The 17,456-nt window shown below is 46.5% G+C and overlaps 1 protein-coding gene and 1 long non-coding RNA gene across 3 annotated transcripts in view; one reads left to right on the top strand and one right to left on the bottom strand.

Moving 5' to 3' along the window:
• The window catches only part of PGM2 (phosphoglucomutase 2), a 37,934-nt gene that overhangs the window by 4,552 nt on the left and 15,926 nt on the right, over positions 1–17,456 (bottom strand). For both annotated transcript variants that reach the window (XM_078068491.1, XM_078068492.1), the window contains exons 5-13: positions 16,644–16,727; positions 16,326–16,519; positions 7,750–7,939; positions 6,916–7,013; positions 5,499–5,679; positions 5,317–5,410; positions 3,486–3,615; positions 2,433–2,622; positions 1,872–2,005 (exon numbers count right to left, since the gene is read on the bottom strand). In XM_078068491.1, coding sequence (XP_077924617.1) covers positions 1,872–2,005; positions 2,433–2,622; positions 3,486–3,615; positions 5,317–5,410; positions 5,499–5,679; positions 6,916–7,013; positions 7,750–7,939; positions 16,326–16,519; positions 16,644–16,727 — 1,295 coding nt within the window. The remainder of the gene's footprint in view (positions 1–1,871; positions 2,006–2,432; positions 2,623–3,485; positions 3,616–5,316; positions 5,411–5,498; positions 5,680–6,915; positions 7,014–7,749; positions 7,940–16,325; positions 16,520–16,643; positions 16,728–17,456) is intronic.
• The window catches only part of LOC144381332 (uncharacterized), a 51,039-nt gene that overhangs the window by 29,854 nt on the left and 3,729 nt on the right, over positions 1–17,456 (top strand). The gene's annotated exons all lie outside the window — the stretch shown is intronic.

Below are 17,456 nucleotides of genomic sequence, written 5' to 3'. Positions count from 1 at the left end.
GACCTGAACCAAAGGCAGACGCTTAACAACTGAGCCACCCAGGCACCCTGTTCCTTTGTTTTCAAAAGAAAGAGGGATATATGAAAACATTAAGTGAGAATGAGTTACAAAGAAACATCTATGGAAAACCCCATTCTCAAGAGTAGCAAATAGCTTAATATGTAAGATACACAGAAACACTGATACTTGCAAATATTACAATAAAATCCTGGTAATCCAGAATGCTTAGAAAATGAGCTGTTTTATGTGTTTGTTCAAGTTGCTTACCAGCTGAGTTTTTGCCCTTGCAGCACAAAAAGGTTTTGAATGGGACTCTGTAGCAAAATATAGGACACAGTCTATGGCTTCTTAGATATATTTGACTGTTGTGATATTTAAAAGCCATAAACATGACTTTGACTGTTGGACTGGAGCTCTTATTCAGAAGTATCAGGGCCCATGTGGATGTGGTACTCTATCTCCCTTACGATAAAGCAGTGAACATTCTGAGTTCCTGTGTCCATGTTTCCCAGTTTTGTTTTAGTATTTTTTTTCCTTGCTATCAGCAGTCCTTTCTTCCTGCCCAAGGAATGTCTAACACTCACAATTCTGTCCCAGCCTCTCTAATTTGCTACATTTAATCTGCTACTGTCTGGCCAATTGAAGATGCTCAGAAAATTTCCTCTGCTTTTATTTCCACATAGTGCAAATTTGATTCCCAAGACCAAAACAACTCTTCAACGCACAAAGCTTTGATGTGTAAATGTCCTAACAACCGCCTAGACCCATCTTCCCCACTACAGTATTGAATGCTGGAAATGTGGTTAGTGCGACCCGACGCAGGAACTGAGTTGTTAATGTCATTTAAGCTTAATTAATTGAAATTCAAAATTAAGAACTGACATTTCACTTTTATTGGAAAACTTAAGTATGTTTGAACAATTTAGGTATCAAAATCTACTTTTTCAACTGTAAATTTTATGAAACGGTAATCCATTTGACCTTTCGACAGCATGGGGGTTCAGGAGTTAGCAACCCCCATGCAGTCAAAAATCTATGTAGAACTCTTGACTCCCAAAAAGTTAGCTATTAATATCCTTCTGTTGACCAGAAACCCTACCGAAACATAAATAGTCAATTGACAGGATGCCGGGTGGCTCAGTCAGTTAAGTGCCTTTGGCTCGGGTCATGATCTCAGGGTCCTGGGATGGAGCCCCATGTTGGGCTCCCAGCTCAGCGGGGAGTCTGCATCTCCCTCTCCCTCCCTCTGCCTCTCCCCCCCGCTTGTGCTCTGTCTCTCTCTCAAATGAATAAATAAAACCTTTAAAAAATAAAAAAAAAATAAAGTTTAAGATGTTATAGTACTGCAAAGTGAACTCAAACCCTTTGCCCAGGTCACAACAACACGACCCTGAAGCTATCAGACCATCAGCTCTTTGGTGGCAAGGACCCTTTCTGCTATGGCACTTTCTCCTCTCCAGAACCCAGCACAGACCTATGTAAAATAGGTGCTCAAAGATACCTGTTCAGTGCATGTGCAATGGATTTTAATTTATTGTATCAGAGACAGGTGACTCTGGAAAGGAAAACTCATTGGTGCTAGTCTCAAATAAAGGTACTAGAAAAAGGAAACTGTATTACTATTACTGAAATTCACAATGAAATTTCTCCCTACAAAGAGAGGTGGGACAGAAATAAGTACGTAGAAATCAGCTCTCCTGTCCCTGGATGCTTCAAGCAGCTGTTAATGTCACAAAATTGCTGCAGGTTCTGAAATAACATTCCTAATTAAAGTACATACTGGAAAAACAAAATGTTTTACTTAGCATTTGCACAGACCGATTAGGAATTTTAGGGAATAATAATCACAGGTGCTGCCATCCACATCATACCTATTTCCAGGGGGGGCACACAGTTCTGAATAGTACTTGATTTTGGGCTCGGTCCCACTGGTCCGCATGGTGGCCACGCCCCCGTTAGCAAAGGTAAAGGTGATCATTTGGCTGCTTTTGCTAGTTGGGAGAACCTGAAAAAGACCCACATCAAAGCATATCACTAAAATTTTAGAAGAAAAGTTTAGCAGAAAATTCCTGAAATCTTCCCGTAGAGAAAAAAACAAGCTGCATGGAAAGGACTGAATAAGTGGCATCAACATCCCTTTATGCGGCACACAGTAGGACTCAGCCAGTTCCTGACGGAAGGAAAGATCAGACCCTCAACAGCAGTCCTGGAAACTAAGCGATAACGGAGCACTGCTTTCAAAACTGCGAGTCAATCAAGTGTGAGTGTACAGTGAGACATTTTCAGACTTATTTCGATAGCATATTTATAGTAATGCCGGAATGCCTAAAATCAGCTTCAGTTAATTCCATGATTAAATAAGTTAATCTATTCAAAGTATAATAGAAGGTAAATACAGAAGAGTTTAGTTGATAAAAGATAGTATTACTTACAGCTTTTTTATCAGGTTGGCTATCGTCATAGCCAGTTGTAAGATCCCTAATGCCAGCAATTTCAAATCTGCCACAAGTTTTTGGATAATTATTCTTCCCATCGTAGTTTCTAAGGTTTTCAAATAATTTCTTAATGGTGCCTTGATCGTGGCAGATAAAATATGAAGCTTTGGTAATATGGTAACCATATCTATCAAAACAAATATAAATAATTAAATAAGTAATATACAGCATGAGGACTCTATGTAATAATATTGTACTATATATTTGCAAGTTGCTAAGAGCATAGATCTTAAAAGTTCTCATCACAGGAAGAAATATTTGTAATTATGTGTGGTGTGGATGTTAACTTGACTTACTGCGATGATCGATTTGTAATATATACAAATATCGAATCATTGCATTGAATACCTAAAGCTAATGTCAATTACATCTCAATAGAAAAAATACAAATATGCAAAATAAGGAACAAATAATCCCACAGGATGTACACAGAACATACACAGAACATGTATCAACCAGTTTTAAACTAAATGAAACAAGTAACCATGACTAGCTACAAACGAATAATTTCGCATAAAAAAGAGGTACAGCAATTGACCCCAGGGATTGCCAAACTGCTGCCCGGCCTTCAGCCTGTATCTGGGGGTGAAAGTTTCATTGCACGGCAGCCACACCCCACCCATTCCCATATATGCCCCTGGCTGCTTCTCACTATAAAGGCAGACTTGACTAATGCCTCTAAAAACTCAATAGATGGTTCATGAACACCTTTGATCTTTTCCGGTATCAGACACTTAAAATCACCTTCTTCAATTAGCTATTTCTGCAGCTGATGTTCTCATTTGTTAGGGATTAACGCAGTCATGAGTGATAATTAGTATCAAATGGCTAAGCATCAAAAGAAAATGGGATCCTTTCCTTAGTTTCCAGAAGAAAGAGAATCCACAACCAAAGAGCGTTAGAAAGAACACTAATGTCTGACACATAAAAACATAATAACATTGAAAACTATTACTTCAATTAAACAGAGTTAATAGAATAGAAACTTACTCAACATAGATGGCCTTTAGCTGCTGAGACAAAGACAGATTCTTGGTGGCGAGGAAGCTAGCCAGCTCTGCGCTGATGACCGCGGCGCTGACTCCGTCCTTGTCCAGGACGAAAGGGCAGCACATGTACCCTGCAGAAACACGTGTCACGCGTACACCCTTAGGAATGGGCTCCTGTACGCCATACACGCACATTGTCTCCACGCAACTTGCCCACCGCCTAAGAGGCTGTACGGTATGAATATGTGAATGCTTCTCATCTACCACCTTTATATTCAAGAATCCAGCCCAATGCCCAAGCGCAAGGCGGGCCTTCAAGATGTCCTGGTTGAATAACCTAGAAGGAGACTGTCCCTCCTGGACAAACTGTTCATTCCCTACGTCCAGCCAAAACCCCTCCCGCTCACACTGAATGGTTTCCAGATGTTCTCATCAATGCTTATTCTGTCTTCTCCGAATTCCAACAGTTCTGGTGAGTTCTGTCCTTCACCTTGACACCCAGCCCGTACTCTTTTGTGTGGTTACTAACAGGATCTACGCAAACTGCCCTAGGCTAAGGTCAGTGTCATCTGTTTCAGAGTCACTATGTGATTGATATGCAATAAATAGTTGATAAACAAATGTAAGGAAAAAATTTTAACAAAAGCTATAGAAAGATAAGACTGCCAATTGTAACGAAAAGGAAAAAGCTGAGCTATTATACACTTCCTTTGATTAATTAGTTAAATGATATGCGGGAGCATCTCTACTGCAGGAAATACAGATGAATCTTCTTTTTTTTTTGAATCTTATTTTTTTTTTAAAAAAGATTTAGGGGCACCTGGGTGGCTCAGTCGTTAAGCGTCTGCCTTCAGCTCAGGTCATGGTCCCGGGGTCCTGGGATCGAGCCCCGCATCAGGCTCCCTGCTCCGCAGGAAGCCTGCTTCTCCCTCTCCCACTCCCCCTGCTTGCGTTCCCTCTCTCGCTGTCTCTCTCTGTCAAATAAATAAATAAAATCTTTAAAAATAAAAATAAAAAAAGATTTATTTATTTGAAAGAGGGAGAGAGACAGAGACAGAGAGAAAGAGAGTGGGGGGAGGGGCAGAGGGAAAGAATCTCAAGCAGACTCCCCACTGAGCAGGGAGCCCAACTTGGGGCTCTATCCCAGGACCCTAAGATCATGACCTGAGCTGAAACCAAGAATCAGACACTTAACCGACTGAGCCACCCAGGCACCCCCAGATGAGTCTTCTTATATAAGTATAAGGTATAATAGCTTTTACGAACCAAACAGCTAAAAAATCCCCCACACAAACATCTGAATTTCAAGTTTTTCTACCTAGCTCCCCTTTCTCCTCACCTATGCTGACAATTTAAGACAAATGTTTCTCAGTCATTCTGGCTGGACTTGGAGCTGTCCTTTCAGGTGACAGTCACTTTGATGAAAGCCCCACAACCAAGTCCTCTCCTTTCCTCTGGACAGACTTCCACCCAGCACTTTCGGAAGAGGAGTGAACCATATCAGATGCGGAGATCAACACCGCAGTTGAGGGAATACCACCACTCCCCAAAATATGTGGGGTCCTGAGCTCCAACCACCCAAGTGCAGAACATCACTGTTTTCATGCAGGGAAAGGACTCACTTTCTTACATTAATGGCTTGGTTATTTGTGAGATATTCTTTTTAGCTGAAAGAAAATCTGGGAAGCCAATTTTAGGGTAGGACGGTCCAACACTCTTTGAGCGCCAGTGTACTCCTGGTCTTCTGTTACTTTTCTGAACCCCAATCCAAATTCCATTTATTTGCACTCTATATATTAGCTAATGCTACAATCACCATTATCACTTCTTACCGATAGCTTCTTCGAATGCAAATAAGACATTCTTCCCCTGGTCTATTAGCTGTTTGGCTCGGTTTCCCATCCACTTAAAGCCAGTTAGTGTTTCCTAAAGGGGTAACCCAGAAGAGAAAGAAATGCCTTAGACCTTGTACAGAGCCAAAGAAATTTGAGAGGAAGTCCCAGAAACACGTTACCTCAAAGTGAAAGCCCTCCTTTAAGGCAATGGCTCGCAAGATTTTGGAGGATACGGTGCTCGACAACATGTATAAGTCTTTGAGGGCACTGTGATCTTGGTTCTTTTCTTTCCAAGAAGTAAAAAGCCACCAGCCCAAGAGGGCCCCCAACTCGTTGCCTGAAAACACTCTCCATTCACCACTGAAAGAAAAAACAACCAATGCTTTGCTGTGATCTTAAGAGAGATGCTGGAAGTCACTGGGACAGGACAATTAAGCCAAACAAGGCTCAGAGTGGTTTCTGCAAGTGCTCTTATCTTTCTTGTTTAAAGAACTGGTTGGAAACGTGACTGTCACTTCACAAACATCTAAGCAGCTACTCTGTCTCAACTGGTTTGCTCAAACCTCCCATCTCTGAAGAGCGAGGATATATAACGCTTTTATTTGTCTTTGGCAAAAGCTTTGGTTTTAAAGATGATAGAAATATGCTGGCAAGATCCCACCTCAGGATAATAGTCTGTGTATCTCAATTTTCGGTCTGGTCAGTATTGAGGATTCTGGGAGGGCAATAGCCTAGCATGCCTCAAGAACAAGTTCATACTAAAATGATCAGGACACCAGAAAACAGATGTGGGACTTATTCTCTTTTCCATAGTCCGCATAGCTAGAAGTACATTTCGTGTTTCAACAGGTATCATCCTGGGTGAACTTTCTAGAAAGTGATTAGAATTGAATCTGTTTGATCATAATCTGAAACCCTAATCCTTTGGGGCGCCTGGGTGACTCAGTAGGTTAAGCTTTCGACTCCTGATCTAGGCTCAGATCATGACCTCTCCCTCATTCTCTCTAAAAAAAGTTTAAATAAATAAATAAAACCCCCAACCCTTTGGCAGCACCCCACTACTCCCCAAACATCACATGTGCTGTTTGACACCCAAAACTGCTTGGACCCTGCCTGCCTTTCATCTTTTCTCTCCACTTATGTCCTATTAATTCTGGACAAACTCTATGGTCAAACTTGTCTTAAACACTGGGTATCCAACTGCTATTCCTCTCCGGTCTGCTCAACCTAAATTCAACATTTCCTTGAAGGTCCAGCTCCTTTGCCAAACCCTTTAGCAAATACTACACTGTAAAGCCAACTCCAAACAAAGGACTTGCTGGCATTAGGGACTGAATCATTAATTATAATAAAATCAATGATGAAATGAGAGAAGATAAATAGTACTTTCAATTCCAAGTACATCCTGGGCTGGTTTACTCGGCATGATGCTGGCCCCCAGAACAGCATTTTGCTGTATGTTAGAGGTTCAGTGACAATTTGTATAATAAATGGTAAATATTTCCCAATAGGTCCAGTCTCCCCAAGAACATTTTACTGCCGAAGATGTCACCCCGTTATGTTTTCTATTAGATAGGTCACCAAAATCAGTTGTACCTGTCTTGCTTTTCTGCCACAGCAAGTCTATCAGCATCCGGATCATTTGCTAAAACGATTTTGGCCTTGGTTTTGTCAGCCAAGGCAAAAGATAAAGTCTGAAAAAGAGTAGGAAAATAAAAGATTACTTCAATCAAGAATCGGGCATATTGCAGTCTTTAAAAACATTCAGTTCTTTAAGAACTAAAAGAACTTTCCCCAAACGAAGGCAGAATTTTATTTCTGGAGCTGGTCTTGGCTGGTCACCTATTACTTCCTAAGCCAGAGGTCAGGTAATGGGAACATCAACACATGACCCACACCTGCCCGTGGGATTCACCCCACATCCGATAGTGTGTATGTGGCTGGACCGGTATTTCTAGGCCTTGCCAAGTGATCAACCTCAAAAACAAACCAAAATAAATGGACTTTCTGAATATGGTTGCTACCCTAACCTTTAAAAAGGTTGAAGGAACTATAATTTAAATAGCATTACTTCATATTAGAAAAATTAAGGAATAAAAATTAAGGAATAAAAAAATTAAGGAATAAAAATCATGTGATGAATATCTATTCTATTACTGTTCCCTTTTCACATTTAGAAAGCACAGTAAACTCAATTTAAATTTAATTCAATTTAAAATATGATGTTGATTTCAGCTCTCACATCCTGATGCTAAGATATGTATTTTGAAGGTTCCTGTCAGAAATGGATGACTAACACATATAAATATTTCTCATGATGAAGCTGGGTTTTTTGTTCAGCACAATGAAAACACATAAAAAGTTATTTTACTTGATAGTAAGAATTTTGGATATAACAGGTAAGTTTTAGAACAAAAAAGATTAGGTTACCAAGACACCTTTACCCTCCTCAGGATTCGGGTATTTCACTGTTGGGAACTCAGGATCGGGATCTTTCTGTTCGGGAACAGCCTCAGGAGGAGCAAAGCCAAAAGCCTTGAAAGCCGACTGCACAAACTCATGACCCACGCCATGGACAGAGGTGTGCACAAACTTCACCTTCGTCTCTCTGTTCACACTCCTGGGATTAAACATGCCATGGAAAAGGATAAAATATAGATGAAAGATGCAAGTATGGCTTGCAAAACTAGAAGCTCTGTTATCAAGGAACCAGATTCCTAAGAAAGTAAGAAATCAATGTATTAAGAAGGTACAAGACAACCGACTGTCTAATTCCATTTAAAAAAAGAAGCAAAACTTATCCACTCTTTCCCAAATATATACTCTACCCCCAACATATTCAAGTTTTAAATTTTACTCTCTAGTTATTTTCAGTAAATCTGATGGCTTTCAGAGTTTGTTTTACGAGACAGCTTTCACACCTAGAGTGGGACTCAAGAAAGAACTCGGGGCTCCGGTTCCAGAAGAGACTCACGGCTGCCCGAGGGTGCCGGCCCATGGCAATGCCAGCACCCCGGCTCCTAATACTCTCTACTAGCTTCAAAATGATTTTCAAAATGTCCCTTTTTACAAAATGGGATGGGACACCTTAAACATAGATGCGTCCCTGGGTTACATACACGGTCACTGCTACTTACCTAACTGTATGACCTGAGTCTGCGTCCCTGGGTTACATACACGGTCACTGCTACTTACCTAACTGTATGTCCTGAGCCTGCGTCCCTGGGTTACATACACGGTCACTGCTACTTACCTAACTGTACGTCCTGAGTCTGCGTCCCTGGGTTACATACACGGTCACTGCTACTTACCTAACTGTACGACCTGAGTCTGCGTCCCTGGGTTACATACACGGTCACTGCCACTTACCTAACTGCACGTCCTGAGTCTGCGTCCCTGGGTTACATACACGGTCACTGCCTCTTACCTAACTGTACGTCCTGAGCCTGCGTCCCTGGGTTACACACACGGTCACTGCTACTTACCTAACTGTACGTCCTGAGTCTGCGTCCCTGGGTTACACACACGGTCACTGCTACTTACCTAACTGCACGTCCTGAGTCTGCGTCCCTGGGTTACACACACGGTCACTGCCACTTACCTAACTGCACGTCCTGAGTCTGCGTCCCTGGGTTACACACACGCTCACTGCCTCTTACCTAACTGCACGTCCTGAGTCTGCGTCCCTGGGTTACACACACGCTCACTGCCTCTTACCTAACTGCACGTCCTGAGTCTGCGTCCCTGGGTTACATACACGCTCACTGCTACTTACCTAACTGTATGTCCTGAGTCTGTGTCACTCGGTTACATACACGGTCACTGCCACTTACCTAACTGTACGTCCTGAGTCTGCGTCCCTGGGTTACACACACGGTCACTGCCACTTACCTAACTGCACGTCCTGAGTCTGCGTCCCTGGGTTATACACACGGTCACTGCCTCTTACCTAACTGTACGTCCTGAGTCTGCGTCCCTGGGTTATACACACGGTCACTGCCTCTTACCTAACTGTACGTCCTGAGTCTGCGTCCCTGGGTTACACACACGGTCCCTGCCTCTTACCTAACTGCACGTCCTGAGTCTGCGTCCCTGGGTTACACACACGGTCCCTGCCTCTTACCTAACTGCACGTCCTGAGTCTGCGTCCCTGGGTTACACACACGGTCACTGCCACTTACCTAACTGCACGTCCTGAGTCTGTGTCACTCGGTTACATACACGGTCACTGCCACTTACCTAACTGTACGTCCTGAGTCTGTGTCACTCGGTTACATACACGGTCACTGCCACTTACCTAACTGCACGTCCTGAGCCTGCGTCCCTGGGTTACATACACGGTCACTGCCACTTACCTAACTGCACGTCCTGAGTCTGCGTCCCTGGGTTACATACACGCTCACTGCCACTTACCTAACTGCACGTCCTGAGTCTGCGTCCCTGGGTTACATACACGCTCACTGCCTCTTACCTAACTGCACGTCCTGAGTCTGCGTCCCTGGGTTACACACACGGTCACTGCCTCTTACCTAACTGTACGTCCTGAGTCTGCGTCCCTGGGTTACACACACGCTCACTACCACTTACCTAACTGCACGTCCTGAGTCTGCGTCCCTGGGTTACACACACGCTCACTGCCTCTTACCTAACTGCACGTCCTGAGTCTGTGTCCCTGGGTTACACACACGCTCACTGCCTCTTACCTAACTGCACGTCCTGAGTCTGCGTCCCTGGGTTACACACACGCTCACTACCACTTACCTAACTGCACGTCCTGAGTCTGCGTCCCTGGGTTACACACACGCTCACTGCCTCTTACCTAACTGTACGTCCTGAGTCTGCGTCCCTGGGTTACACACACGGTCACTGCCCCTTACCTAACTGTACGTCCTGAGTCTGCGTCCCTGGGTTACATACACGGTCACTGCCTCTTACCTAACTGTACGTCCTGAGTCTGCGTCCCTGGGTTACTTACACGGTCACTGCCACTTACCTAACTGTACGTCCTGAGTCTGCGTCCCTGGGTTACACACACGCTCACTGCCTCTTACCTAACTGCACGTCCTGAGTCTGTGTCCCTGGGTTACACACACGCTCACTGCCACTTACCTAACTGCACGTCCTGAGTCTGTGTCCCTGGGTTACACACACGGTCACTGCCTCTTACCTAACTGTACGTCCTGAGTCTGTGTCCCTGGGTTACACACACGCTCACTGCCACTTACCTAACTGTACGTCCTGAGTCTGTGTCCCTGGGTTACACACACGCTCACTGCCTCTTACCTAACTGCACGTCCTGAGTCTGTGTCCCTGGGTTACACACACGCTCACTGCCACTTACCTAACTGTATGTCCTGAGTCTGCGTCCCTGGGTTACATACACGCTCACTGCCACTTACCTAACTGCACGTCCTGAGTCTGCGTCCCTGGGTTACATACACGGTCACTGCCACTTACCTAACTGTACGTCCTGAGTCTGCGTCCCTGGGTTACATACACGGTCACTGCCACTTACCTAACTGTATGTCCTGAGCCTGTGTCCCTGGGTTACATACACGCTCACTGCCACTTACCTAACTGCACGTCCTGAGTCTGCGTCCCTGGGTTACATACGCGCTCACTGCCACTTACCTAACTGCACGTCCTGAGTCTGCGTCCCTGGGTTACATACGCGCTCACTGCCACTTACCTAACTGCACGTCCTGAGTCTGCGTCCCTGGGTTACATACACGGTCACTGCCACTTACCTAACTGTACGTCCTGAGTCTGCGACCCTGGGTTACACACACGCTCACTGCCACTTACCTAACTGTACGTCCTGAGTCTGCGTCCCTGGGTTACACACACGGTCACTGCCTCTTACCTAACTGTACGTCCTGAGTCTGCGTCCCTGGGTTACATACATGGTCACTGCTTCTTACCTAACTGTACGTCCTGAGTCTGCGTCCCTGGGTTACATACACGCTCACTGCCTCTTACCTAACTGTACGTCCTGAGTCTGCGTCCCTGGGTTACACACACGGTCACTGCCACTTACCTAACTGTATGTCCTGAGCCTGTGTCCCTGGGTTACATACACGGTCACTGCTTCTTACCTAACTGTACGTCCTGAGTCTGCGTCCCTGGGTTACATACACGGTCACTGCCACTTACCTAACTGTACGTCCTGAGTCTGCGTCCCTGGGTTACACACACGGTCACTGCCACTTACCTAACTGTACGTCCTGAGTCTGCGTCCCTGGGTTACACACACGGTCACTGCCACTTACCTAACTGTACGTCCTGAGTCTGCGTCCCTGGGTTACACACACGGTCACTGCCTCTTACCTAACTGCACGTCCTGAGTCTGCGTCCCTGGGTTACACACACGGTCACTGCCTCTTACCTAACTGTACGTCCTGAGTCTGCGTCCCTGTGTTACATACACGGTCACTGCCACTTACCTAACTGTACGTCCTGAGTCTGCGTCCCTGGGTTACATACACGCTCACTGCCACTTACCTAACTGTACGTCCTGAGTCTGCGTCCCTGGGTTACATACACGCTCACTGCCTCTTACCTAACTGCACGTCCTGAGTCTGCGTCCCTGGGTTACACACACGCTCACTGCCACTTACCTAACTGCACGTCCTGAGTCTGCGTCCCTGGGTTACACACACGGTCACTGCCACTTACCTAACTGTACGTCCTGAGTCTGCGTCCCTGGGTTACACACACGCTCACTGCCACTTACCTAACTGTACGTCCTGAGTCTGCGTCCCTGGGTTACATACACGCTCACTGCCTCTTACCTAACTGCACGTCCTGAGTCTGCGTCCCTGGGTTACATACACGCTCACTGCCACTTACCTAACTGTACGTCCTGAGTCTGCGTCCCTGGGTTACACACACGCTCACTGCCTCTTACCTAACTGCACGTCCTGAGTCTGCGTCCCTGGGTTACACACACGCTCACTGCCATTTACCTAACTGTACGTCCTGAGTCTGCGTCCCTGGGTTACATACACGCTCACTACCACTTACCTAACTGTAGGTCCTGAGTCTGCGTCCCTGGGTTACACACACGCTCACTACCACTTACCTAACTGTACGTCCTGAGTCTGCGTCCCTGGGTTACACACACGGTCACTGCCACTTACCTAACTGCACGTCCTGAGTCTGCGTCCCTCGGTTACACACACGGTCACTGCCACTTACCTAACTGTACGTCCTGAGTCTGCGTCCCTGGGTTACACACACTGTCACTGCCACTTACCTAACTGCACGTCCTGAGTCTGTGTCCCTGGGTTACACACACGGTCACTGCCACTTACCTAACTGCACGTCCTGAGTCTGTGTCCCTGGGTTACACACACGGTCACTGCCACTTACCTAACTGTACGTCCTGAGTCTGTGTCCCTGGGTTACACACACGCTCACTACCACTTACCTAACTGCACGTCCTGAGTCTGCGTCCCTGGGTTACACACACGCTCACTACCACTTACCTAACTGTACGTCCTGAGTCTGCGTCCCTGGGTTACACACACGCTCACTGCTACTTACCTAACTGCACGTCCTGAGTCTGCGTCCCTGTGTTACATACACGCTCACTGCCACTTACCTAACTGCACGTCCTGAGTCTGCGTCCCTGGGTTACATACACGGTCACTGCCACTTACCTAACTGTACGTCCTGAGTCTGCGTCCCTGGGTTACATACACGCTCACTGCCACTTACCTAACTGCACGTCCTGAGTCTGCGTCCCTGTGTTACATACACGGTCACTGCCTCTTACCTAACTGCACGTCCTGAGTCTGCGTCCCTGTGTTACATACACGGTCACTGCCACTTACCTAACTGCACGTCCTGAGTCTGCGTCCCTAGGTTACATACACGCTCACTGCCTCTTACCTAACTGTACGTCCTGAGTCTGCGTCCCTGGGTTACACACACGGTCACTGCCTCTTACCTAACTGTACGTCCTGAGTCTGCGTCCCTGGGTTACACACACGGTCACTGCCACTTACCTAACTGCACGTCCTGAGTCTGCGTCCCTGGGTTACACACACGGTCACTGCCACTTACCTAACTGCACGTCCTGAGTCTGCGTCCCTGGGTTACATACACGGTCACTGCCACTTACCTAACTGTACGTCCTGAGTCTGCGTCCCTGGGTTACATACACGGTCACTGCCACTTACCTAACTGCACGTCCTGAGTCTGCGTCCCTGGGTTACATACACGGTCACTGCCACTTACCTAACTGCACGTCCTGAGTCTGCGTCCCTGGGTTACATACACGGTCACTGCCTCTTACCTAACTGTACGTCCTGAGTCTGCGTCCCTGGGTTACATACACGGTCACTGCCACTTACCTAACTGCACGTCCTGAGTCTGCGTCCCTGGGTTACATACACGGTCACTGCCACTTACCTAACTGCACGTCCTGAGTCTGCGTCCCTGGGTTACATACACGGTCACTGCCACTTACCTAACTGCACGTCCTGAGTCTGCGTCCCTGGGTTACATACACGCTCACTACCACTTACCTAACTGTACGTCCTGAGTCTGCGTCCCTGGGTTACATACACGCTCACTGCCTCTTACCTAACTGTACGTCCTGAGTCTGTGTCCCTGGGTTACATACACGGTCACTGCCACTTACCTAACTGTACGTCCTGAGTCTGTGTCCCTGGGTTACATACACGGTCACTGCCACTTACCTAACTGCACGTCCTGAGTCTGCGTCCCTGGGTTACATACACGGTCACTGCCACTTACCTAACTGCACGTCCTGAGTCTGCGTCCCTGGGTTACATACACGGTCACTGCCTCTTACCTAACTGCACGTCCTGAGTCTGCGTCCCTGGGTTACATACACGCTCACTGCCTCTTACCTAACTGTACGTCCTGAGTCTGCGTCCCTGGGTTACATACACGCTCACTGCCTCTTACCTAACTGTACGTCCTGAGTCTGTGTCCCTGGGTTACATACACGCTCACTGCCTCTTACCTAACTGTACGTCCTGAGTCTGTGTCCCTGGGTTACATACACGCTCACTGCCTCTTACCTAACTGTACGTCCTGAGTCTGTGTCCCTGGGTTACATACACGCTCACTGCCTCTTACCTAACTGTACGTCCTGAGTCTGCGTCCCTGGGTTACATACACGGTCACTGCCACTTACCTAACTGCACGTCCTGAGTCTGCGTCCCTGGGTTACATACACGCTCACTGCCTCTTACCTAACTGTACGTCCTGAGTCTGTGTCCCTGGGTTACATACATGGTCACTGCCTCTTACCTAACTGTACGTCCTGAGTCTGCGTCCCTGGGTTACATACACGGTCACTGCCACTTACCTAACTGCACATCCTGAGTCTGTGTCCCTGGGTTACATACACGCTCACTGCCTCTTACCTAACTGTATGTCCTGAGTCTGCGTCCCTGGGTTACATACACGCTCACTGCCACTTACCTAACTGCACGTCCTGAGTCTGCGTCCCTGGGTTACATACACGCTCACTGCCTCTTACCTAACTGTATGTCCTGAGTCTGCGTCCCTGGGTTACATACACGCTCACTGCCACTTACCTAACTGCACGTCCTGAGTCTGCGTCCCTGGGTTACATACACGCTCACTGCCTCTTACCTAACTGCACGTCCTGAGTCTGCGTCCCTGGGTTACATACACGCTCACTGCCTCTTACCTAACTGCACGTCCTGAGTCTGTGTCCCTGGGTTACATACACGCTCACTGCCTCTTACCTAACTGTACGTCCTGAGCCTGCGTCCCTGGGTTACACACACGGTCACTGCCTCTTACCTAACTGTACGTCCTGAGTCTGCGTCCCTGGGTTACACACACGGTCACTGCCTCTTACCTAACTGCACGTCCTGAGTCTGCGTCCCTGGGTTACATACACGCTCACTGCCTCTTACCTAACTGTACGTCCTGAGCCTGCGTCCCTGGGTTACATACACGGTCACTGCCTCTTACCTAACTGTACGTCCTGAGTCTGCGTCCCTGGGTTACACACACGGTCACTGCCTCTTACCTAACTGTACGTCCTGAGCCTGCGTCCCTGGGTTACACACACGATCACTGCCTCTTACCTAACTGTACATCCTGAGTCTGCGTCCCTGGGTTACATACACGCTCACTGCCACTTACCTAACTGCACGTCCTGAGTCTGCGTCCCTGGGTTACATACACGCTCACTGCCTCTTACCTAACTGCACGTCCTGAGTCTGCGTCCCTGTGTTACATACACGCTCACTGCCTCTTACCTAACTGCACGTCCTGAGTCTGCGTCCCTGGGTTACATACACGCTCACTACCACTTACCTAACTGCACGTCCTGAGTCTGCGTCCCCGGGTTACATACATGGGTACATCAGCCGTTACAACGAAAGAGTCAGGACTAATAGGGGCTAACGCAGAAGGTGCCCATGACAAATTAACTGGGGGAAAAAGGCAAAGAACAAACTCCATGCATGCTATATTCCTATCTATGGTCTTGAAACATATTACACATAGAATATGCTAGCATATGCACAAAAAATTTTTGGAAAGAGAAAAAACATCAGTGTTTCCTTTTGCCACCTCTCAGCAAAGCTTTTTTTAATATACATATATGCAAACACACACTCACATACGTGTGTGTGTGTGATTCTACAACCGAGGTCAGCAAACTATGGCCGAAAAGCCAGCCACCTGCTTTTGTAAATAAAATTTTTTAGGAACCTCGCTATGTTTGTGCTCATTCATTCATGTACCACCCACAGCTGCCTTCCTCCCCCCACAGTGGAGTCGGACAGTTGTAATATAGTGGCTCACAAAGCCAAAACTATGTATTATCTGTCCTTTCAAGAAAAATCACGGACCCCTGACATACGGCCTCTAAAATCAGATGCAGCTACAGTTTATGTACCAACTGGAGAGAAAAACTGAATGAAAACTGAAAGACTTTGGCTGAATCACATTATTTTAACTCACGTGAGATGAGTTTACAATCCATTTACCTGTGAAAACAGTATTTTTTAAGGTCTTCAAAGTAGCTCTTGTTAATGGAAGCACTTGGGTCATGAAGCAGTGGACTGCCATTAATTAACGAATCGTCCCAAGCTTGAGGCCATGGCTCCAGATTTTCTTCAATAGCTTGAGAAATCCCTTTATCATGAGGAGAAGTGATCTGAGCTCCGTTGTCCCAGTAGACCTGGAGAAGGCAGGCACATAGCCAGACGGCTTAGGGTTAATGGAAATAAAGCCTCTGTACCTACACCGTAAAGGTATGGGATGCATACAGAAAGACGTAGGGATGGAGCGAAAAAGCAGAATACCTTGTACCCATTATCCTGCTTTGGATTGTGGGAGGCAGTTATCATGATTCCAGCACAAAGTTTCAAATGCAATACCGTGTAGGGCTGTAAAGACAAGAAACAACAAGAGTTTTAAGCAAAAAATCAGATATCCTTAGTCTGGGTATTGTATACTATTTGTATCAACTTGTTCTCTTTTAATACACATAATAGAGAAACATCATAAAAAGGTGTCATTCCATATTTTTGTGCCACACTCGAGTATATCTGTATGATCCTTAGGTGACTGCTCAAAATTGTGGAACATACACCCCAATAAGACAGCTGAGTATTTTCCTAGGTGTCTTCTTCTTCTTTTTTTTTTTTTTTTAAAGATTTTATTTATTTATTTGACAGAGAGAGACACAGCAAGAGAAGGAACACAAGTAGGGGGAGTGGGAGAGGGAGAAGCCGGCTTCCCGCTGAGCAGGGAGCCCAATGCGGGGCTCGATCCCAGGATCCTGAGATCATGACCTGAGCCAAAGGCAGACGCTCAACGACTGAGCCACCGAGGTGCCCCCCCAGGTACTTTCTTCTCATTCTGTCTTCCACTTGGTAGAACCAGCAATCTGTTCAAACAAAAAGAAGGTCTAATCCTTCATCTCACACTCTTTTCCGCCTTCTGCTTGGGACAGAAGCTTATGGATTCTGTTTCTTCCCTCCAACTGCTTTCTCTTCTTTCCCATTTGCTTTTAGGGAACAGGGCAGGGTAATGTTGAAGAAATGATGGGTTGCTCCTACAGCCTGCTCACTCATCTCCCGCCCCAAGGTTAGAAATCCCTTTCTTGTAAATAC

The sequence above is a fragment of the Halichoerus grypus genome, chromosome 3 (assembly GCF_964656455.1).
Source record: "Halichoerus grypus chromosome 3, mHalGry1.hap1.1, whole genome shotgun sequence".
Lineage (NCBI taxonomy): Eukaryota > Metazoa > Chordata > Mammalia > Carnivora > Phocidae > Halichoerus > Halichoerus grypus.
This window is presented reverse-complemented; position numbering and strand designations above follow the sequence as displayed.